Source organism: Neomonachus schauinslandi, chromosome 3 (assembly GCF_002201575.2).
Source record: "Neomonachus schauinslandi chromosome 3, ASM220157v2, whole genome shotgun sequence".
Taxonomy (NCBI): Eukaryota; Metazoa; Chordata; class Mammalia; order Carnivora; family Phocidae; genus Neomonachus; species Neomonachus schauinslandi.
In genome coordinates, this window is record NC_058405.1 from 139,515,652 (window position 1) to 139,534,930 (window position 19,279).

At 39.1% G+C, this 19,279-nt stretch overlaps 1 protein-coding gene across 1 annotated transcript in view; it reads right to left on the bottom strand.

The window, feature by feature from the left end:
- TTN (titin) overlaps positions 1-19,279 on the bottom strand; it is a 269,090-nt gene that overhangs the window by 235,119 nt on the left and 14,692 nt on the right. Inside the window, 22 exon segments of the mRNA XM_044913684.1 lie at positions 713-973; positions 1,062-1,325; positions 1,449-1,721; positions 1,820-2,086; positions 2,716-2,997; positions 3,144-4,837; positions 4,941-5,109; positions 5,204-5,368; positions 5,491-5,747; positions 6,643-6,887; positions 6,992-7,225; positions 7,760-7,965; positions 9,442-9,584; positions 10,507-10,722; positions 10,819-10,879; positions 11,068-11,326; positions 12,038-12,103; positions 12,349-12,630; positions 13,777-13,899; positions 14,005-14,298; positions 18,029-18,166; positions 18,653-18,790. Of these exon segments, the coding sequence (XP_044769619.1) occupies positions 713-973; positions 1,062-1,325; positions 1,449-1,721; positions 1,820-2,086; positions 2,716-2,997; positions 3,144-4,837; positions 4,941-5,109; positions 5,204-5,368; positions 5,491-5,747; positions 6,643-6,887; positions 6,992-7,225; positions 7,760-7,965; positions 9,442-9,584; positions 10,507-10,722; positions 10,819-10,879; positions 11,068-11,326; positions 12,038-12,103; positions 12,349-12,630; positions 13,777-13,899; positions 14,005-14,298; positions 18,029-18,166; positions 18,653-18,790 (6,037 nt within the window).

The window sequence follows — 19,279 nt, forward strand, 5'->3', positions numbered from 1 at the left end:
ATAATTAAATTATAATGAACCAAACAAATTAATGATGACTTCTAGTTTTTTCTTGATAGTTGATTTCTGCTTTTGGTTTTTCATTTTGAAGCAAGGGATTTCTGCTGAATGAGAATGGTCTACTTCATGTCTTAAGAAAGAGGTACACAGATACACTGACTTACAATTTAAAATATTCATTGGGTTCATAAAACAAATATGAAGGGAACAAAGGAAACAAAAGTTAAAGAAACAAGAGTGATTAAAAAAGAAATACACCTTTAGAGTAGGAAAGTTTAAATAAAGCTCAGTTCAACAAATATTTATTGATCATCTATCATGTGCAATATGTTGGAGAACACTGATGAGAAAGAAGCAATTCTAGATTTGGGGAGCTTATACTGTGGTGTGAGAAGAAGAAATGGGCAATAATACAAGTATGTGATAAGGGCCATGGAAGAGACACACATAAATAATCCTGAGGTTGGAGGAGTAAGATCTTACACAGATGGGAAGATTAAGGAAGGCTTCACAAGAAGATGGCATTTGAGGTAAGTCTGCCTAGGAGAACATGGTGGGGACAGCGTTGAGGGAACTACTGGCTTCGAGAACAGCATACGCAGAGGCACGTAAGTGAAAACTGATGAGAATTTGGAAGGAAATGGGCCACAATTTCTTAAATTAAAACAACTGCCCCACATAAGAACTTATATTAAATGATAAATGTACCAACCCGCCACAGTAAGTTTTCCAGATGTCATATTTTCTCCAGCAAAAAATGTGTATTCTCCTTCATCATCTTTCATCATATTTAGAACTGTCAACTTATATATTTTTCCATGAGCTTCAATTTTATATTTAGAACTGGGTTTGATTTCCTTGTCCTTAAAATTCCACAAAACATCAATTCCTGAGTGGGACAGCTCAACTTCTAAGACCACATTTTGGGTTTCTGTACAGGTAAGGTCACGAAGACCTCTGATAATTTTAATTCCTGGGGGAAAAAATAATCACTTGGTTAATATTACACTGGGAAAATAGAAGGCTTAAGACACTGATAAGTGAAACGGAAGAATCCTTACTTTCCACAGAGAGATCACAGCTGGTTTCAACCCTGCCAACCATCAACTTGTAAGGTCCCTCATCTGAAGCGTGGGTCCGGTTAATCACTAGTCGTTGCTTCGTGCCTTTGACAATGGCTTGTACGCGATCATCAGGCTTGATTTGTTCATCATTTAAGTACCATTTAACAGAAGTCACATCAGGGACTGAGACCTTACATTCGAGCACAGCCTTGGTACCCTCAAGGACATTAACATCCTTCAAAGGAGTTATTACATCAACACCTGCAAAACCACACACACACAATTAAAGATTTATGAATGTGAATTTTGTTTTAAATGCCTGCTTATTAAAGTTCCTTACCTCACTTAACAATGTACACATAAAAACATGTAAGTTGCACTCACTGTAGACAGAGACATGCCCACTGGTTGACAGTCCAAGGGATGGAATGGTGAAGGAGTAATTTCCAGCATCCTCCTTAGTCATGTCTTCAATGAGCAGCATATGGGACTGTTTGTCTATCACAATATGAACTCTGTCACTGGGCTGCACTTCTTGGCCATCTTTCATCCAGACACCTTCCACATTCTCCAAGGAGACCTTCACTTCAAGCTGGACAATGTCACCTTCACAGACTTTTTGATCACTAAGTCCTTGTAGGATAGCAATGGGGCGGGCTGTGAAATATGGGGAGAAAAAAGAATGCTATGATCATTTCTTTATCACTAAGCCATGATGATATTCAATGCAGGCCAAAAGGAACAGGCAGACTTACGTTTCATCTTTAGTTTACAGGTTGTCTTTTTCCCATCGACAACAAAGCTGTATTCTCCCTGGTCCTCTTTGGTCACATCCTTAACTGTGAGGTTCTGACGTCCACGGCGAGATGTAATTGTGTATTTTCCATTGGATTTTAGCTCCACACCATTATGATACCATTTGCCTTCTATATTTTCTGGGGATATAATGCACTCTAACTCTCCTGAAAATGATTCTGGAACTTCTATGTCCTGAAGTTCTTTCATAAATTCAACAACTGCACCTGAGGCATAAGATAAAAAGAAGTTAATTTCTCTCGAGAGTTACATATCTAGACCTAGGGTAGAAAAAGTTCCTTGTAAATCTCTTAAGTCCCCCATGCTATCAGGAATATTCTTAATATCTACCTGCTGATGGACTGAGAAATACATTTTTAATAAAAAGAGCTTACTTGGATATTTAAATTATTTATTTATTTTAAAGATTTTATTCAATTATTTGAGAGAAAGAGAGAGAGGGCATGAGTGTGGGGTGAGGGGCAAAGGGAGAGGGAGAAGCAGGCTCGCCATTGAGCAGGGAGCCTGATGCGGGCTTGATCCTAAGACCCTGGGATCCTGACCTGAGCCGAAGGCAGACGCTTAACCGACTGAGCCACCCAGGTGCCCCTAAATCATTTTTTAAAGCACAGAATTTTATTTCAATATAAAATTTTAAAAACATCAAAATAACCTTGACTTTTAAAAATCCAAATTGTCAATATTCTTAATTATTGGTATAAATTCAGGAACCTTGCTCTGGAGCTTATATCCAATTCCTAAATAATTCCTCTTATGAAAGGAAAACTGCAAAGCTAATTTTATCATATACTAAGGGTGACTTTAGAACTTAAATAGTGAAATTATTATTTACTACCTTCGACAATAAGTTGCGCTGTTGTTTTTACATTTTCATCTTCCACGAGTACACAGCTGTAGTCTTCAGCATCGGATGTGTCAATTGTCAGGATGGAGAGGAAGTGAACCTTTCTGTCAGAGTGCATCCTATATTTATCTCCCGAATGAACCTCCACACCATCTTTATACCACTTCACTTTGACAAATGGCTCTGAAGTTTCACATTCAAAGGTTGCCATGGTGTCTTTTTCCTTAGCAACAACATCTTGTAATTCCTGTGTGAAAATGATCGATTGCTTGGCTACAAGGAAAGGGGGTGGGGGGAGAAAAAGACATTATATTAAATTAAATTCACAATTTGAATAACGGGAAAAGAAAATAAATACACTAATGGATATTCACGGATAAACAGAGACAGATCCATCAAACCAAAGTCATTCAAATTACCTTGGACAAGTAAGAATGCATGGCTTGAGGTTTCCCCAGCTATGTTGATGGCTTTCACCATGATGCTGGCAGAGTCCTCGGGAGTCACATCTCTTATGACCAGTTCACAAACATTGTCTTCGGGCCAATACCAGTAAATTCGGTCAGAGCGTTCGATCTTTACACCATTTTTGTACCATTCACATTCAGGATCTGGTTTTCCCACTACTCTGACCCGGAAGTGTGCATCAGATCCTTGGCCCACTGTTTGGCTTTGGATTCTTTCAAAGATTTTAGGAGCCTCCATACTAGGACTCAGTTCAATTTTATCAGGTTTAAACGTTGGAATAGTGATCTTGCCTTCTTCAGCAAGGGCTTTCTTCTCCTCTTCAGTTAATTCTTTGGTCCAGTGGAGTAGCTCATCTTTTGTCTTCCTCAGGAGCTCTTCATAGGATTCATCCTTCTTACGAGACTTGAGCTCCACAGCAGTAATGGCTTCGTAATATCCCTCCTCAGTTCTGCGCTTGAATTTACTGCGCAGCTCTTCGGATTCTTCAGATACTTTTTCATGGGTAATTCTTTCAGCCCTTTTCAACTTCACAACTTCCTTGGCTTCAGTGGTATCAACAGGTCTATCTACTTTTTGCACTTCAAACTGAAGTCTTCCAGGTTCATGTATGTGAAACTCGGGCTTTGGTTCAGGGGCTCGCCTGAGAACAGACCTAAAATCTTCCCTCTGTTGGATCTCAAGTTTCACTTTATGCTCTATCACACCTTCGGGATTTTCTGCAGTGACCTTGACTTCCCCTGTATCATATGATTTGCAGTCCACAATGTCCAAATAATGAATGCCATCATAGCGAACTCTGAACCTTTTGCTTTTGCGGATCAGCTGTCCATTGAGGTACCAGTTGACTTTGGGTTGAGGGTAACCTGTCACTCGGCAACGGAATCTAGCAGTCTCCCCTTCAAGTACTCTTACTGGCTCTGGGTACAAGACAATGTCTGGCTTTTGCTTCTCTTTTTGATCTGTTGTTACACCTGTGAGTGCACCTTCGTGAGCCATCCTCTCTAATTCTTCAATTCTCTGTAAGCCTTTCCTCCCCTCAGGCAACTGAGATTCTTCCACAAGACTTTTTTCATCTTTAACAATAAGCGTGGCAGATGTGTGATCTGTTCCATATTTGTTAGTAGCTCTGCAAGTAATGATGCCACTGTCTCTGGAATATGCAACACCATAATCAAGGCTGCAATACCCAAACTCATTGATCATACGGAGCCTGTTGGCTGCTTCAAGTGGCTTTCCATCATGGAGCCATTCCACCACCATCGTTGGGTCACCAATTGGTGTTAGCCTACACTCAAAGTGGGCAGGCCCAAAGCGCTTGAGTCTTAAGGAAGTGAGTTTTTTCTTGAAAAATGGTTTCTGTTGTTTCTCTTTATCATAGAGATCACCCTCTTCCCATTGCTCTTGACCGTATCGCAGATGGAGGGGCTCCAGTTCTGGGGCTGCAATCTCCTTTGCTCTATACGTCCCTCGTGGGATGATTAATTTTCTCTCTGGTTCAGGCTCTGCAAACTCAACTTCAACATTCACTTTGCACCTTGTAGTGTCTCGGCCAGCCTTATTAATAGCAGTTGCAGTATACCAGGCAGAATCCTGGCTGACAGTGGAATCAATTTTAAGGGCAGCTTCTCCCTTGGTTCCTTCAATTCTATAAAAAGTGAAAAAAAAAATCAATACAGAAGTAGTTATTGCTTCCTTGGTTATTGGATTTGTGTAATGAGCTTAGTTATATTATTTTCAAGCAAACTTACCTGATTTTTGGATATTTATGAGGTACAATGATGTCACTGTTTTTCAGCCATACAATATCAGGGTTAGGATTACCCGTAGCTCTGACTTTCATTTCAAGTCGAGAACCTTCCTTTATATTGACATTTCTTAGTTTTTCTACGAACACTGGTTTTACCTGATGTTCCACAGCTGGAAGAGAAAGGTCATGATTTAGAGTGAGTAGGACTGAAATACCTGTCTATAGCCCAAATGATAAGGTAGTTTCTTTTTTAAGAGCAAATACCTTCCACAGTTAAAATCACTGAAATCGAAGATTTGCCTGCCCTGTTTTGGGCTACGACAGTCCATTCCCCAGAATCACTGGGCATTGCAGGGACAATAATCAGTGATTGGGTACCATCCTCTTTAACGACTACTTTATGGGTATAATCATTGACAATTTGCTGGCCTGTAAAAAATTAAGTAAAAAGGAAAACATACATTAAAAATAAGTGTTTTTAAAGTGTTGTACACACATATAAACTTAATTTTGTGTTTAATGACTTGTAAGTAAAAACTTATCATACTTACCATCATGAAACCAGAAGGTCTCTGGCATAGGTCTACCAACGACCTTTAAGTCAAACCTGGCCGTTTGCCCTTCCAAACATTTGAAAGAAGCAGGCTTTAACACAAAGACTGGCTTATACAGTCTCTCAAGTTGTGACTCATCTGTTTCCTCCAGCCTACGTCCAGGGGACATCCGTGCAGGGGACATCCGTGCAGGGGACATCCGTGCAGGAGACGTGCGTATAGGAGATCTACTCACTGAACGTGGAGAGACAGATCTGAAAAACAAACGCAAAACAGAATATTTTCATGAGGCACAGAGAAAACACAGCAAAATGAACAAACCTCTTTCTTAACGTCATTTTAGAATTGACTTCATGTACATATTAGAAGGCACTTCAGAATCACCAGGATCCAAAACAATATATTATTATTGCCCCCAAATCAATGTTTTTCATATAGCCTCAATTCCAGTCAGTAGTTCTTCAACTTTATCATAGAGATCTTAAAAATCTTGGAACAATTTTTACTAGTCTTTCCCTCACCACCTGCATTTAATTAGTCACCAATCCTTTTGATTCAACTGCAAAAACATCTCAATAAATATTGGTTGGTTAAATAAACCAATGAACACATTTATAGAAAAAGAGAAATACAATTTTTTATCCAAGAGAAGGGAAAACATAGAAATTATATTTGAAAAAAAAAAAAAAAACCCAAACCCTATGTACACACTGCAGCCCAACTGGCTTGGGTTGGATTTCGAGTGCTGGCACCACCACCTACCGGGCAGGTGAACGAAGACAATTTTCATAGGCCCACAGAGACCAAGTGCTCCCACTTCCAAAGTAGTAATAATAATACCTACGTTGCAGGGTTGTTGTATAAAGTAGAGATAACATGTAAAATGAGGTGTGAAGGAAATCTTAATAGTTTTCATTACATTAGTTTAGCATTGGCAAAATAAATAGCACGCTACACTAATGAAAAGGCTGTGCTCACCTTACACGGGGGCAAGAAATAAAAATGCTTGGCAATCATCTGTATTTCTTATGGCAAGTTTCTGTGCTTTCTCAGCCTTCATTTTTTTTGGTCCCCCACACAATAGCAATTTGCTACTGGGATATTTGGTGTTTTAATTTAAATCTTAACCCAAGTTACTCCGAGTCTTACCTGATTCTGCTCACTGGTTCTGGTGTGGGTATGTAAGTCGGAGCACCAAGAGGCGCAGCAGGCTCTACATACAATTTCCCTGAGCAAATTGCATTTCCTTTAATATTGCTGGCAAATGCAGTATAGATGCCTTCATCTTCTGGAAGAACAACAGGTATGCGCAGACTAGCTCTGCCATCTTGCAGAAAGTCCATTTGGTATCTCTCTCCATGCTTGATGCGCCTGCCATCTTTGTACCATGCAATCTGCAAGCAATACCATGCATATTTGAAAAAAAATTTAGATAAAATAGTTTTTGTAATGATTTGTATCTTTATTGTAGCGTGCAGACATGATGTTTTTATTTTACCTTGGGTAGTGGATATCCAGACATCTTGCAATGGAAAGTAACACCCATCCCCTCAAGAATTCTATAGTTCTTGATTCTTAAGTCAAATCCTGCTTCAATAGCTTCAGATTCAGAAATGTCAACTGCCATCTTTTCTTCTCCATCTTCTTCAAGAAGTTCTTCTAATGTAGTCTTTATTATTCTGTATTCAATTTCTTTGATAAGCCTCTCTTCAAAGGAAGAAATATGGAATTCCTATATAGTAAAAAAAATGACAGTTTGTTAAAAAATGTACATCCTGACTGACAGAAATACTCTTTAAGAGTATTAGCTTCAGAGATAAGGATTGATTAAAGTTTTTGACTGGGGAAAAATCTAGAAGCCTTTTTGTTTTTGTTGAGAACTAGATGAGTCACTGTTTTGTTTTTTAATCTGCATTAACATCCTCTTTATCAGTTCATGCTGTGGCATCTTGGGTCAATGATAGTCTAAGGGCACAGGTTATATTTGGGTTGTTCATCCTGCAGATGACAGGATTTGGGCAGTAGTGCACTTGGTTGTCCTAATATTTGTCTCTTCGTACATATATGGAATCCTTATTTCTAAAGCCACGTTGTGCAACATGTCATGAAGACTAAGGAAACTCGTCGGCAGCGAATCTGGACCCACTACTCGTAGTCTAACCCTGACCCCATCCCTGGAAAATGAAAATATCAAACAAAAAGAGGGACACTGGGTGTTAAGTACAATTTATGAAATGATTTACTTGGTCATTGTTATTCTACTCACCTGTTCTTCTACAAAGGTTCTGACCATTACAGTATCTTTGGCCATTTTTTTCCTAATTAAAGCCTGTTCTTTTTCATACTCTTTTTCATAATCAGAGTATAAAAATCCAGGTGCTATTTCTCCAACTTTAGGTTCCTGCACAAAGGCAGTCATTTGTGTTTGGTAAAGCATTTCTTGCTGGGACTTCATCAGTGACTCATACTCAGCTAGAAGTTAAGAACACAAGTTATTTTTTTTGAGTTTTTATTTAAATTCCAGTTAGTTAATATACAGCATAATACTAGTTTCAAGTGTACAACAGAGTGATTCAATGCTTGCGTACATCACCCAGTGCTCATCACAAGTGCCCTCCTTAATCCCCATCACCTATTTCATCCATCCCTCCCGCCCACCTCCCTTCTGGTAACTTTCAGTTGTTTTCTATGATTAAGAGTCTCTTTTTTGGTTCGTCTCTTCTCCCTCTCTTTTTTTCCCCTTTGCTTGTTTGTTTTAGGAACATAAGTTAATTTTAATGTCCTTACGAAAAAGCGTTCATGCCACTTCATTGAGGCAAGCCCTGCGCTAGGGAAAATTGATAACCAAAAGCTGGATTTTCCAAATTTTACTATCAAAGTGCTCAATCTATATTGGATTGAATTCCAAAACCAAATTTTCATTAACAAGTCAAAGTCGCTGCTACTCGTGTAGAAAGAACTTTGTATTAGTGGTCAGTTCTTCAGGATCCATCCTAGTGCTCTTTCTAATTTACTGTGTGGTTTTTGGCAATTCACTTATCTTCCTGAGTCTCGAGTGTTTTATCTGCTAAATGAGGATAATATCCTAACTTTCTCTAAGGGGTGTTGTGCAGATCAAATGAGACAGAACGTGGGCTGTCCACTGTAATGTGAACAATTAAGCAAAAGTAAATGTGACCCACAGATATATTTTGTTTGGCCTGAATGCCATTATACTTTTTGTCAAATTACTTTGAATACTGAAAATCTTGATTTCCAGGTTTTCTTTCTTTTTTTTTAAAAAAAGATTTACTTATTTTTGGGGGAAAGGGAGCGAGCACGTGCATGTGTGTGCAAGCAGGGGGAGGGGCAGAGGGAGAGGGAGAGAATCTCAAGCACACTCCCCGTTGAGCGTGAAGCCTGATTCGGGGCTTGATCTCATGACCCTGAGATTGTGACCTAAGCTGAAACCAAGAGTTAGATGCCCAACCAACTGAGCCACCCAGGCGCCCCTCCAGGTTTTCTTTAAAACATCAGAAACTCTAGGAACATTGAGCCTGACAGGCGTGTGCATGGTAACTAGACAGTGGGGCTGGGGAGCTACTGTACCCTTAAGGCAGGACACAGGCTCTCCAGTTTGCCACTGTCTTCACAGCACTTGCTAGTATTACCTGCCTGGGTCTGGAAGGCAACTGGATTTGGAATCCCTACAGCTTCAAAATATGCCTCGAAATGAATGCACCAAAGAGAAACTAGCGCTAGAACCTTGAAGTTTAGCACCAGTATGGCTTTTGAGGCCCTGCGGTCCAAAACATTTCCTATACCGCTGAGGCCAAGAGAGGGTACCGATGGAGACAGCCAGTATCAGAATTGGGATGTTTTTACAGGCCTGACAAACACACAGTACTGCTACTTCCCTGCATTTCCCTTCCTATCACGCACATAGAAACTACTCAGAGCTGCATTTACCTTCTTCAAGCAGGGAGGCAGATGCAGAAGTCTCGCCATGCTTATTACGAATAACAATAGTGTATTCTCCAGCATCATCGGCAAAAGTCATCGAAATCACCAGTCTGCACTCCCCAGTTTGTTTGTTGTAACTCACTTTGTATCTTTATGGAAATGAAAACACATAAAAATCAGTCACAAATAAACGTATGTGAAGAAACTAACCCTCATGTGGATCTGTGGTATAAAATTCAATGATCTTAAACATGTGACTAAGCTCAGTGCAGAATATAAGAATGGCTGAAAATTGAGGAAAATGCATGGACATGAGTAATGAGGGTCAAACAACTTAAAATTTTCATTTTAAATAAGGTTCATATATTCTTTGAAATAAATAATAGACTCTAATACTACTAGAATCAACCATATGGAAAGGGCTTTAGTGTTTTTTAGCAAATGACGAGGTCATTTGAACACTTAGGTATTTCCCTTTGTTAATTATTTTCCTCTTTGTTTCATGTGAAGATCAAATGAATAATCAAAATAATAAATTCCTTTAAATATTTCAATATTAAGCCTCTGGTATATTTTTTCTTACTACAATATAAGAACTGCATTTTTTGATTTTTCGTAAGTTCCAGAAAATTCAAAGCTAAATTTTACATTCATTTACAGCCAATTCATTAGCATAGATGCTCATGTGTAATTAAGTTTCTTCTTCATCACATGACCTTATTCTTTTATCTTTTAGTGACTTAATTATTACGCATTTTTATTGAACACTGTCTTAGACGCTTTCTAGAAGAATATATGTGTGTAAAAATTCACATTTTCTCTATTTCACGAGCACTATCCATGAGTCAAACTAGAATACAGAAGAAATATATCTTTATCCACTTTTGTCACATAGCTTTGTTTCTCAGTAAGACTTGTGCAAAAATGTAAAAATACCTCAAAATATACTCTGAAGTTTCCATAATGAAAGAGCCTACATCGGGGGATGGTGGGGCAAGCCTATTTCTCTGTGGGCTTCATATACATATCATACAAATCACAGAGAACTCTATCCGTCAGCCATCAAAATACCTGTATCCCGTGGTAAGAGGAACACCAGATTTTTTCCAGTAGATGTGGGGCTTTGGATTGCCGCCAACCTGACATTCAAACACAATGCTCCCACCTTCCACCAGTTTCTGGACCACCGGTTTTGTAATGAAGAAAGGGGCGGCAGGTTCTCCGGGCCCTGCTTGCTCCTCTGTGATGCTAGTATCCGTCATCACCACATCTCTGGACTCTACAAAGCTGGAAAGAGAATTCCCTTCATATTAGCTTCTGCGGTTGCAATTTGCCACTACCAAAGGGACCGAAAAAAATCAAAACTGTTCTAGAATGTTTTACCGTTTCTCTTCTGTGGTCAATTTCTCAGTCACGGTTGTTTCCTTTTCAAACTCTTCTGATGCTAGAAGACAGAAGTTTCTCATTTAAGTCTCTCATTGAGTCCGTTTTGTTAGTGACCTCTGCCTAGCGTGACAGCCTAGTTGACCCCCTAAGGGGCCACCAACATGAGGCATGCAGAAACCTTGCTGAGGAAAGGGTCGGCTGAGGGCGATGGTGCGAACGGAAGGCGGTGGGGGTGTGGTCACCAACCTTGCACAGCTAGATAGCAGGATGTGCTGACCGTCCCAGCCTCGTTTACGGCACTGCAGGTAAATCGCCCGCTGTCTTCCGCAAAGGCTTCGCGAATCATAAGATGGGCAATTCCACTCTGGAAGGTTATCTGGAAATCAATGGAACTTTCTATTTGGTAGTCTTCTCTGTACCATGTCACTTTTGGGGATGGGTATCCAGAGATGTGGCACTCCAAGGTGACGGATTCACCTTCTATAACAGTCACATTTTTTAAGCCCTGAAGAGAGAAGAAAAAGGAAACACTGATAAGGTGTGCATAGTCATTAATCATCTCTATGAGTTATGACAAGCAGAGGGGTTTGAACTTGCACATTCTCATGGCCATAAAATGTTTTTTTTTTTTTTTTTAAGGTAAAAGACTCTAGAAATATTAGTAAAGAGACTCCCTTGGAAATTGAATACTCCTAACTTGGAATAAATGTCAGGTGTTTCCAAGTTCGTAAGGCAGAACTGTATTAACACCATATTATGAGGCAACTCTGTACCCTCTGTTATTCTCACACATTTAAACCCTAACAGAACTGGAAGGCTCAGCAGCAAAGCCTGCCACTTCAACAAAGCTTTTCCCACTACTCCCAATCAGAAGTACTCTATCTTTCCTCTGCTGAGGGGCTTTTCACCTTCTACATTATGCTTGTCACCTTTTGTATGTATGCTTTTCTCTGATACAAGGGCTAAGATATCAAAGAAGGCTGGATTGGTCTTTATATCTCCATAACTCTCCTAATAAAACCTTATACATCATAGAAACCCATTAAGCCTGTTGACTACGTGATTGACAGTTGCCACACGGAATTCCCCTTTTCCTTGCCATATAGTGTATTGTCTTAAAATTAGCATTTGTGAACTCACTAAGGTCGTTTTGAGAAGCTGACCTTTGCATATATTAAAATTATCTGACCAGCTACGCATCAACTTCGTTACTCACCGAGACCAAGGTTGGTGGAGTAACCGGGATTTCAACGGGTGCAGGTACCCTTGCCGTTTCTGTCACCTACAAATTTTACAAAGGACATTACAAAATGCCCATGGAATAGGGGGCAAACTCATCAACTCTTAGCACATGCAAAACTACAAAAATAATTTGAGGAAAAGGATCTCTGATGCACACCAGACTCAAAAGAATTAAGTTTGAAAGGCAGGACGCCTGGCTGAGTACTCCGGGGCACAAACTGGCCGTGCGCCTGGACCTGCTCTATAGGAGTGGCTCAAGAAACAGCGTGCGATCCAGGGACTGACCTTGGTTTCATGCTCGTGTAGGACTTCGAAGCTTTCTTCACGGACTGTGCCACCAGTGATGCTCACCCCTACCTCCTTCTTCACTTCAATGCCAGCTTGACTCTTGTAAGTGTCTGGCATGTCGGTGAAGGGGAACTGAGGTGAGGGGGTGGGTTCTGCTCTCACTCTAGCCTCAGCAGGCTTCACAGTGGGTGCCTTCACCGACTTGGTGATCTTCTGAGCAGAAGACGTGGCTGACAATTCTTTCTGTAATGTGGCGATAGCGCTACCAGCTATCGATGCCTAAAGAGAAACGGAGCAATCTGGGTCATGATTCAGAAGCACACCACCACCGTCACTCATTCAGCGGGGGGTCTGAGTCTATGTTCTGTATGGTCTGTTTTTTAATGCTCTTGTTATCACTCTAATGATTAACAAAAAGTCAGTTAGAGATAAGCCACTTACAAAACTCATCGGCATTCCTGCCAGTCTGTAAAATACATTTGAAAGTATCTTTCTTAAAGAGTTGTATTTAGAGCTCCTTATTTTATGCTCTTGTCATAAAGGGATGGAGGGTCTTCTAAAGCTCAGTCATGAATTTTCACTTAACCATCCTAAAAACACTACAGCAGGAAATTCAAAATCAGGGAATTATTAAAATATTTGGTAAATTCCTAAGAACTACTTTAAAATAGCATTGTAAAGTTTCAGCCTCAAATCTGGGTGGAAGGTGAAAATGGAGACATTCAGAAAAATATTTTGAAGGCTTTCTCACTCTTTTTATTCTGTCACTGTCTATGGTCTTTTGATTTCAATAGTAATTTGAGGCTATTCCAAATATAGGTATTAAATGTGCTTTACAATTCTTTGGAGGCACTCGAGATTTGCATTCCACATCTTAGGTGTGTATAAGAAGAAGAACAGTGACTGATATGAAGGGTTACTACGTGCTGCCAACTTGCTAATGTTTTTATATGTACTAACTTGCCCCTGATGTTGGAGCTAGGACACAAATCCAAGGCTGTGTGATTCCACCATCCAACCCAACTACCACACATACTACCTCTCTGCATCTTGTCATATTGAGTATAGGAACGTATGATTTTTCAATATCTGACTTTATTATTGATATACATTCATAGCCTGAAGTGTTTCATAGCATAAGGAAAACTAAACTGTGTGATAACCATCTTTTTACAAAATGTGAAACAGAGAGAAGCCTGTATGGATTTGTGTCCTCTCTGAGGCATACAATAACCCCCTCTGCTGCCCGATGCTTAGGCTGCTCAGCAAGTTTCGGAAGCCAGGCTTCAGGGGCTTCGGAGTCTACCATGACCGTAAACAGACATCACCACACTGACCTACACCAAAGACCCTGTGTACGTCATGCATTAGGTACTTATCGCCTTCTAGCCAGACATTTCTTCATCATGCTCTGTAACTTCTTACCTCATATCCATGTTCTGTCTTAGGGACAGAAATTTTTGAAACAGTAAAGTGAGGGCTTGCTGTGCGGGGGCGTTTATCCACATGGACTAATCTTTCAGTTGTTAGATCTGTAGTTTTCTTGATCTGCAATGAAATGAGACTCAGTGATACCATGATCCACCAGATGACCAGAGTAGTTAAGCTCGCTTTCCCATGGGTAGGGTGAAGATCCAGCAGGTACAGACCCACCTGTGATGAAATGTGCATTCCCATTTGATCAGTAGTTGTGATATGAGTCTCAGAAGGAGCCTGGATCACCCTAGGCTTGACTGCTTTAGGGACAACGTGGGGTTCCGAGGCTGGACGCTGGGGATGCTCAGCTACCTTTGTGGCGGAAATGTGCTCCTTATAGTCATACTCCATAGTGGTCTGCTGAGCATAGGATTCTTCAAGGGGCCTGGGCTCCCTGGGCTCTCGGACGCGGGCCTGGTCTACTGCAGCAACGACTGTTGCTACAGCTTCTGCCTTTTTCCCAACGTCCACCTGGAGACAAGTTTTCCAGAATTAATATCAGTAATGTCAAACTCAAACCGGGACAGCTCCTCCAAGGACAGTCACTGAGAACAGACAAATGCCTAAAGATGTGATAGGTAGATGGTACCCATGTTATATGGCTCTGTTAATGCCTCCAGGAATGTGGCTCACAGATGCATTTAGGAACTTACTATCTCATTGATTATTATAATATAATGGAGAGCTAGTTAGATACATTCTATATATACCTGCTTAATTAGATACACACGCACACCACATGGGACAACACAGTACCTCTATAAAACAGGAAGGAGATTTTGAGTTTTTCTAGGATTCTGCCTAAGGCAGTTAATTAACACTTGGGAAATCAGAACTCTGGGGCTGGTTATCTTCATTGATTATTTTTATTATTCTGTCAATCATTTAGTCTAATATTGCTGCAATGACAGCAATGATAAAAAATGCACTCAAACCCCTCCTGGACCCATCCAGAAAAATCAGCTGCTACAGAGTTGTACGGTTGCATGCAAATCGGAGATAATGTGAAAGCTCATGAAACAATAGTGAGCATATTAATTTTCTTATGATTCCCTAGGGATAAGAATTTTTAATCTATTAGAAAATATCTTTCTTGGGGTGCCTGGGTGGCTCAGTCGTTAAGCGTCTGCCTTCGGCTCAGGTCCTGATCCCAGGGTACTGGGATCGAGCCCCGCATCGGGCTCTCTGCTCCGCGGGAAGCCTGCTTCTCCCTCTCCCACTCCCCCTGCTTGTGTTCCCTCTCTCGCTGTGTCTCTGTCAAATAAATAAATAAAATCTTAAAAAAAAAAAAGAAAAGAAAATATCTTTCTTAAAAATGTGAATGAAGAGATTCTGATTAAAATGAAAGTGTTAATCATATTTGGATTCAAGAGAACCTTTCGCAGTGAAGTTCAATTTACTTTCATATTACTGGGAGGTAAAGCGAAGAAAAAAACAGAAATGTTGTTTTCTCATTTCCATGAATCTGATTAACATAAATGAAAACACAGTCTGCAAAGGTGTTTCTTTTTTAAAGAAAGCAAACTAGCTGATGTGGCTTACAAATTACGAGTCTATGCAATACTGGGAAATAGCATATCGGTGTCCGTCAGTGCTCTTTAAAAATAATGCTGGAATATTTTATTAATGTCCAGTTTTCTGCTGCTGTGAATGAAATCTAGATCACATCTGAAAGGTCTTCAAGGATGCTACCTATATATCTGTTAAAATTGTTCTCAGAATCATTTAAGATACAAATAAGGGCTTTTTTTCTGAGATGACATTAGGCCTTTAGTGATCATGGGCTTCATTCAGTGCTTCTTTCCAGTAAGCCACAAACAATCTGATTTTCCATGAAGGATTGCAAATGCCGATTTCACTTTACCATCGCATCATAGGAGAGACTGTAAAATATACGTGAGGCTTAGGTGACTTAAGTTTGTTCATCTGTTCTTCTTTTTTAAAATATATAGGCCTTTAGTTGATTTGAATTTTACAGATATTTTAAAATGTTACCTATCTTTGACAGATAACACAAATATATATATTTAACATATATTATACATATTTAATGTAGGCCAAAGATTCAAATGAGATATAATGTAATCACTCTGCAAGCAAAGTGTAATATATGTTAAGTATACACACACACACACATATATATAAACATATTTATATGTAGAGAGAGAGAGAATGGTATATCAGCCTTTACATATATATTAAAAGTGTATGTATACTTAATACATATTACTTTGCTTGTAGAATGATTGCATTTACGTCATATCTCATTTGAATCTTTCAACCACAGTCTGTGAGATAATCAGGTTTTATTTATTTTAACGAGAAAACTTAGGCTCAAAGAAATTATTTGCCAACTGACATGTACAAATATACATTATTTAAAACTTATGCAAAGAAAAAGAATCTTAATTATGGGTAGGATATTTCAAATTGGAGAAGCATCTACGTATTTTTTCCTGAATTATTATATATCGAGTTCATAGACGTGCTGTTTGGTGGACAACCACAGGTGTGTCCTCTTTGCTGGTACCATTTTGCTTTCTTAGTGGACTCACATTTCTCATAGTTTTTGAACCTAGATCAACAGGAAGAAGAACTGGAGCAGGAGACCCCAATTCAGACCAGTCAAATGCTGAAAATTAATTTAGGAGATGCAAAGAAAAGTGTTATTTAATCTGGCTTTTCACAACGAGAAACGCTAACTGTTGCACCTGCAGAGCTGAATGGGGTCTGATCGTCCCTAATGCTTGGTGATCGCTTCAGCAATTACATGGAACACTAGAGCACAACGACTCAGGCAAGATGAAAAGTTATGGCTGCTGCTGATGAAATGGGATGAAGCAGTGCTTTTCACCTCCACGGCATCAGTTTTCATCTCCTCGCGGAAAAGATAGATATTCTTGCTTAATAACAAATCCTTCTCTAGTCCTTGGCAGTGTGGCTGGTTCAGTAGATTTTGCAGTGGTAACTACTACTTTGGGTATAGATATTTTCTCAGTTTCCATTCTTAGCCAATTTTTTTAAAGATTTTATTTATTTATTTGACAGAGAGATAGAGCACAAGTAGGCAGAGAGGCAGGCAGAGGGAGAGGGAGAAGCAGACTCTCCACTGAGCAGGGAGCCCGACGTGGGGCTCGATCCCAGGACCCTGGGATCATGACCTGAGCCGAAAGCAGCCGCTTAACCGACTGAGCCACCCAGGCACCCCGCTAATTTTTAACAACAAAAATAAGACAGTCAAATTGATGTGATTCAGGACAAACAAGAGCAATTTAAATATAATCACTGATGAAGTATGTTACATATTGGAATTGCTGTCACCAGTGAGATTTCTGAAAGGCTGATGTGCCTTCAATATCAGACTTGGGTAAAGGTTTAGAAAGTTGATCTTAAATCATGCCTTAGGGGAAAAAACCCAAAGATGTAGAGATAGAAAACAACATTGAGAGAAATACAGACAGGATTCAGCCATGACATTAAAGAAATTTAGTTGATAATTTCCAAATACTATATTGACAATAAGGAATAAAATTAGGTAAATAGCTTATTTGGGGTAAATGACAGAGTCATGGTAAGTTGGTTACCAACTTACCATGGAGATTTCATAACTACAAATAGATGCTACAAATAAACTTCTTCATGGCTTATGTGTATTTTGGTTGAGTGATTCCTTCTCTAGATTTTAATACTGCATCTTGTTTAACTTTAGCAGGAGTTAGTATGGTGGGCACTATAATTTTCTCATCTGGTATTTATATTTACAGAAAGAACAAAAGATAAACTTTCATTTGAAAAAATTATGGGTATCTTCCTGAAATAAGTCCATACTTTACAATGTAAGATACTGAATTTATGACCCCTCAAAACATACATCTTCACGACAGTAAGATTCATCATTTACTTGTACTTTTTTCTTTAATGTTCATGAAATATCTTAAAATCAACCTGCATGCAATTTCAGTCACCAACTTCCAGAGAACTTCTAGATGTTAATAATAAAAAATGGAAAATAATAGTGAAGAGATCAGTGGAGAGAGGAATATGTAGTAATATTAACAATGATAATTTGGTTTTTTAGTTTCCAATCATTTAATCATCTAAAAATAAATTAGGTTAATAGTGTCTCATACATAAGACATTCTGAGATTGGGATTAATGGATTATAAAAGAGGGATTGCACACTTGGAATAGCGAGCATCACCTTTTCATGAGTAACTTGGATTTGTTCTTGTCTAGTAGCCATTCCTTCTCTAGTTTTCAGTACTGTTTCTTGTTCTTGGGCTTTAGCAGTAGCAACTGCTATTGTAGACAAGGCAGTTTTCTCAGCTTCCTTTCTCATCTGATTGTTACAGTAAAATCAAAGTTGAAATTGCACAGGGCTTTAGACACACATGGTATGAACACCCCCCCGCCCCTGCGCCTAGTGGGGATGCAGGATGAAGTTATTCAGGGTTAACTACACAAAAGAAGTTACTTGACAATGTTTGCATATACTGACTGGGAATCACAAAACTTAGAAATGTTAACTAAAAAAACAAAATCACCAGATGTTCCCATATACTGTTTTTTAAAAATCAGGCTAAAAATGCTCATCTTCATGCAAAGAATAATGGGGGGATAAAATGAATTACACATGTTACAGATGGATGAAAATCAAATGTGCAGATAAAATTAATGGTAAGCGGTCACACAGTCACCATTTTACTTTTAGTCTGGGATTCAAAAAGGAAAATATAGACTAATAATTCATAGCACATCATAGTTAACGGTTTGCTAGAAATTAGTTTAAAGATGAACTTTTCCCATCTCAAAGATGTGTATTCACCTTTTCCTGAGTTATTTGAACTTGTTCTTTTTTGGTAGTGATGCCTTCTTTAGTTCTTGATACTAAATCTTGTTCTTTGACTTTGGGTGTGGCAACTATGACCTTAGGTACCACTGTTTTCCTAGTTTCTTTCATTATCTGGTCATATGATAAAAAGAAAGGTGAGAAAATGGTCATTAAATTTCATACAGCCTCTAATAAAAGAAACTTAAGTCAAATCCGAGAAAGGAATCAAATTTCTTCCTGTTCACGGACACTTCCATCACACTTAAACCTATCGTATGTTGCCTGGATCGTCCATACTGTTTCATTGCTAACAGTATCAAAGTAAGTGCAGTCAAAAAGGAAAAAATGTGATCAGCAATAAAAGAATAAAGGATGCATTTCTGGTTCTCAACATTCTTCTTCTTATAATCCACGGGAAATCTCAGTACAGCCATAATTAACACATATTTTGCATTTTATCAAGTGACTTGAAAACTGGAAGATATTAAAGTGAACTATAGGGTCATGTTAGTAACAATCCAAAGAAAGTTTGAAAATTAGGAATGAAAAGTGGCAGTGAAAGCTGGAGAGGTGGCAAAGGGTTTGTGAGAGATTTTGAGGGAGTTTTCTATTCGAGTTATA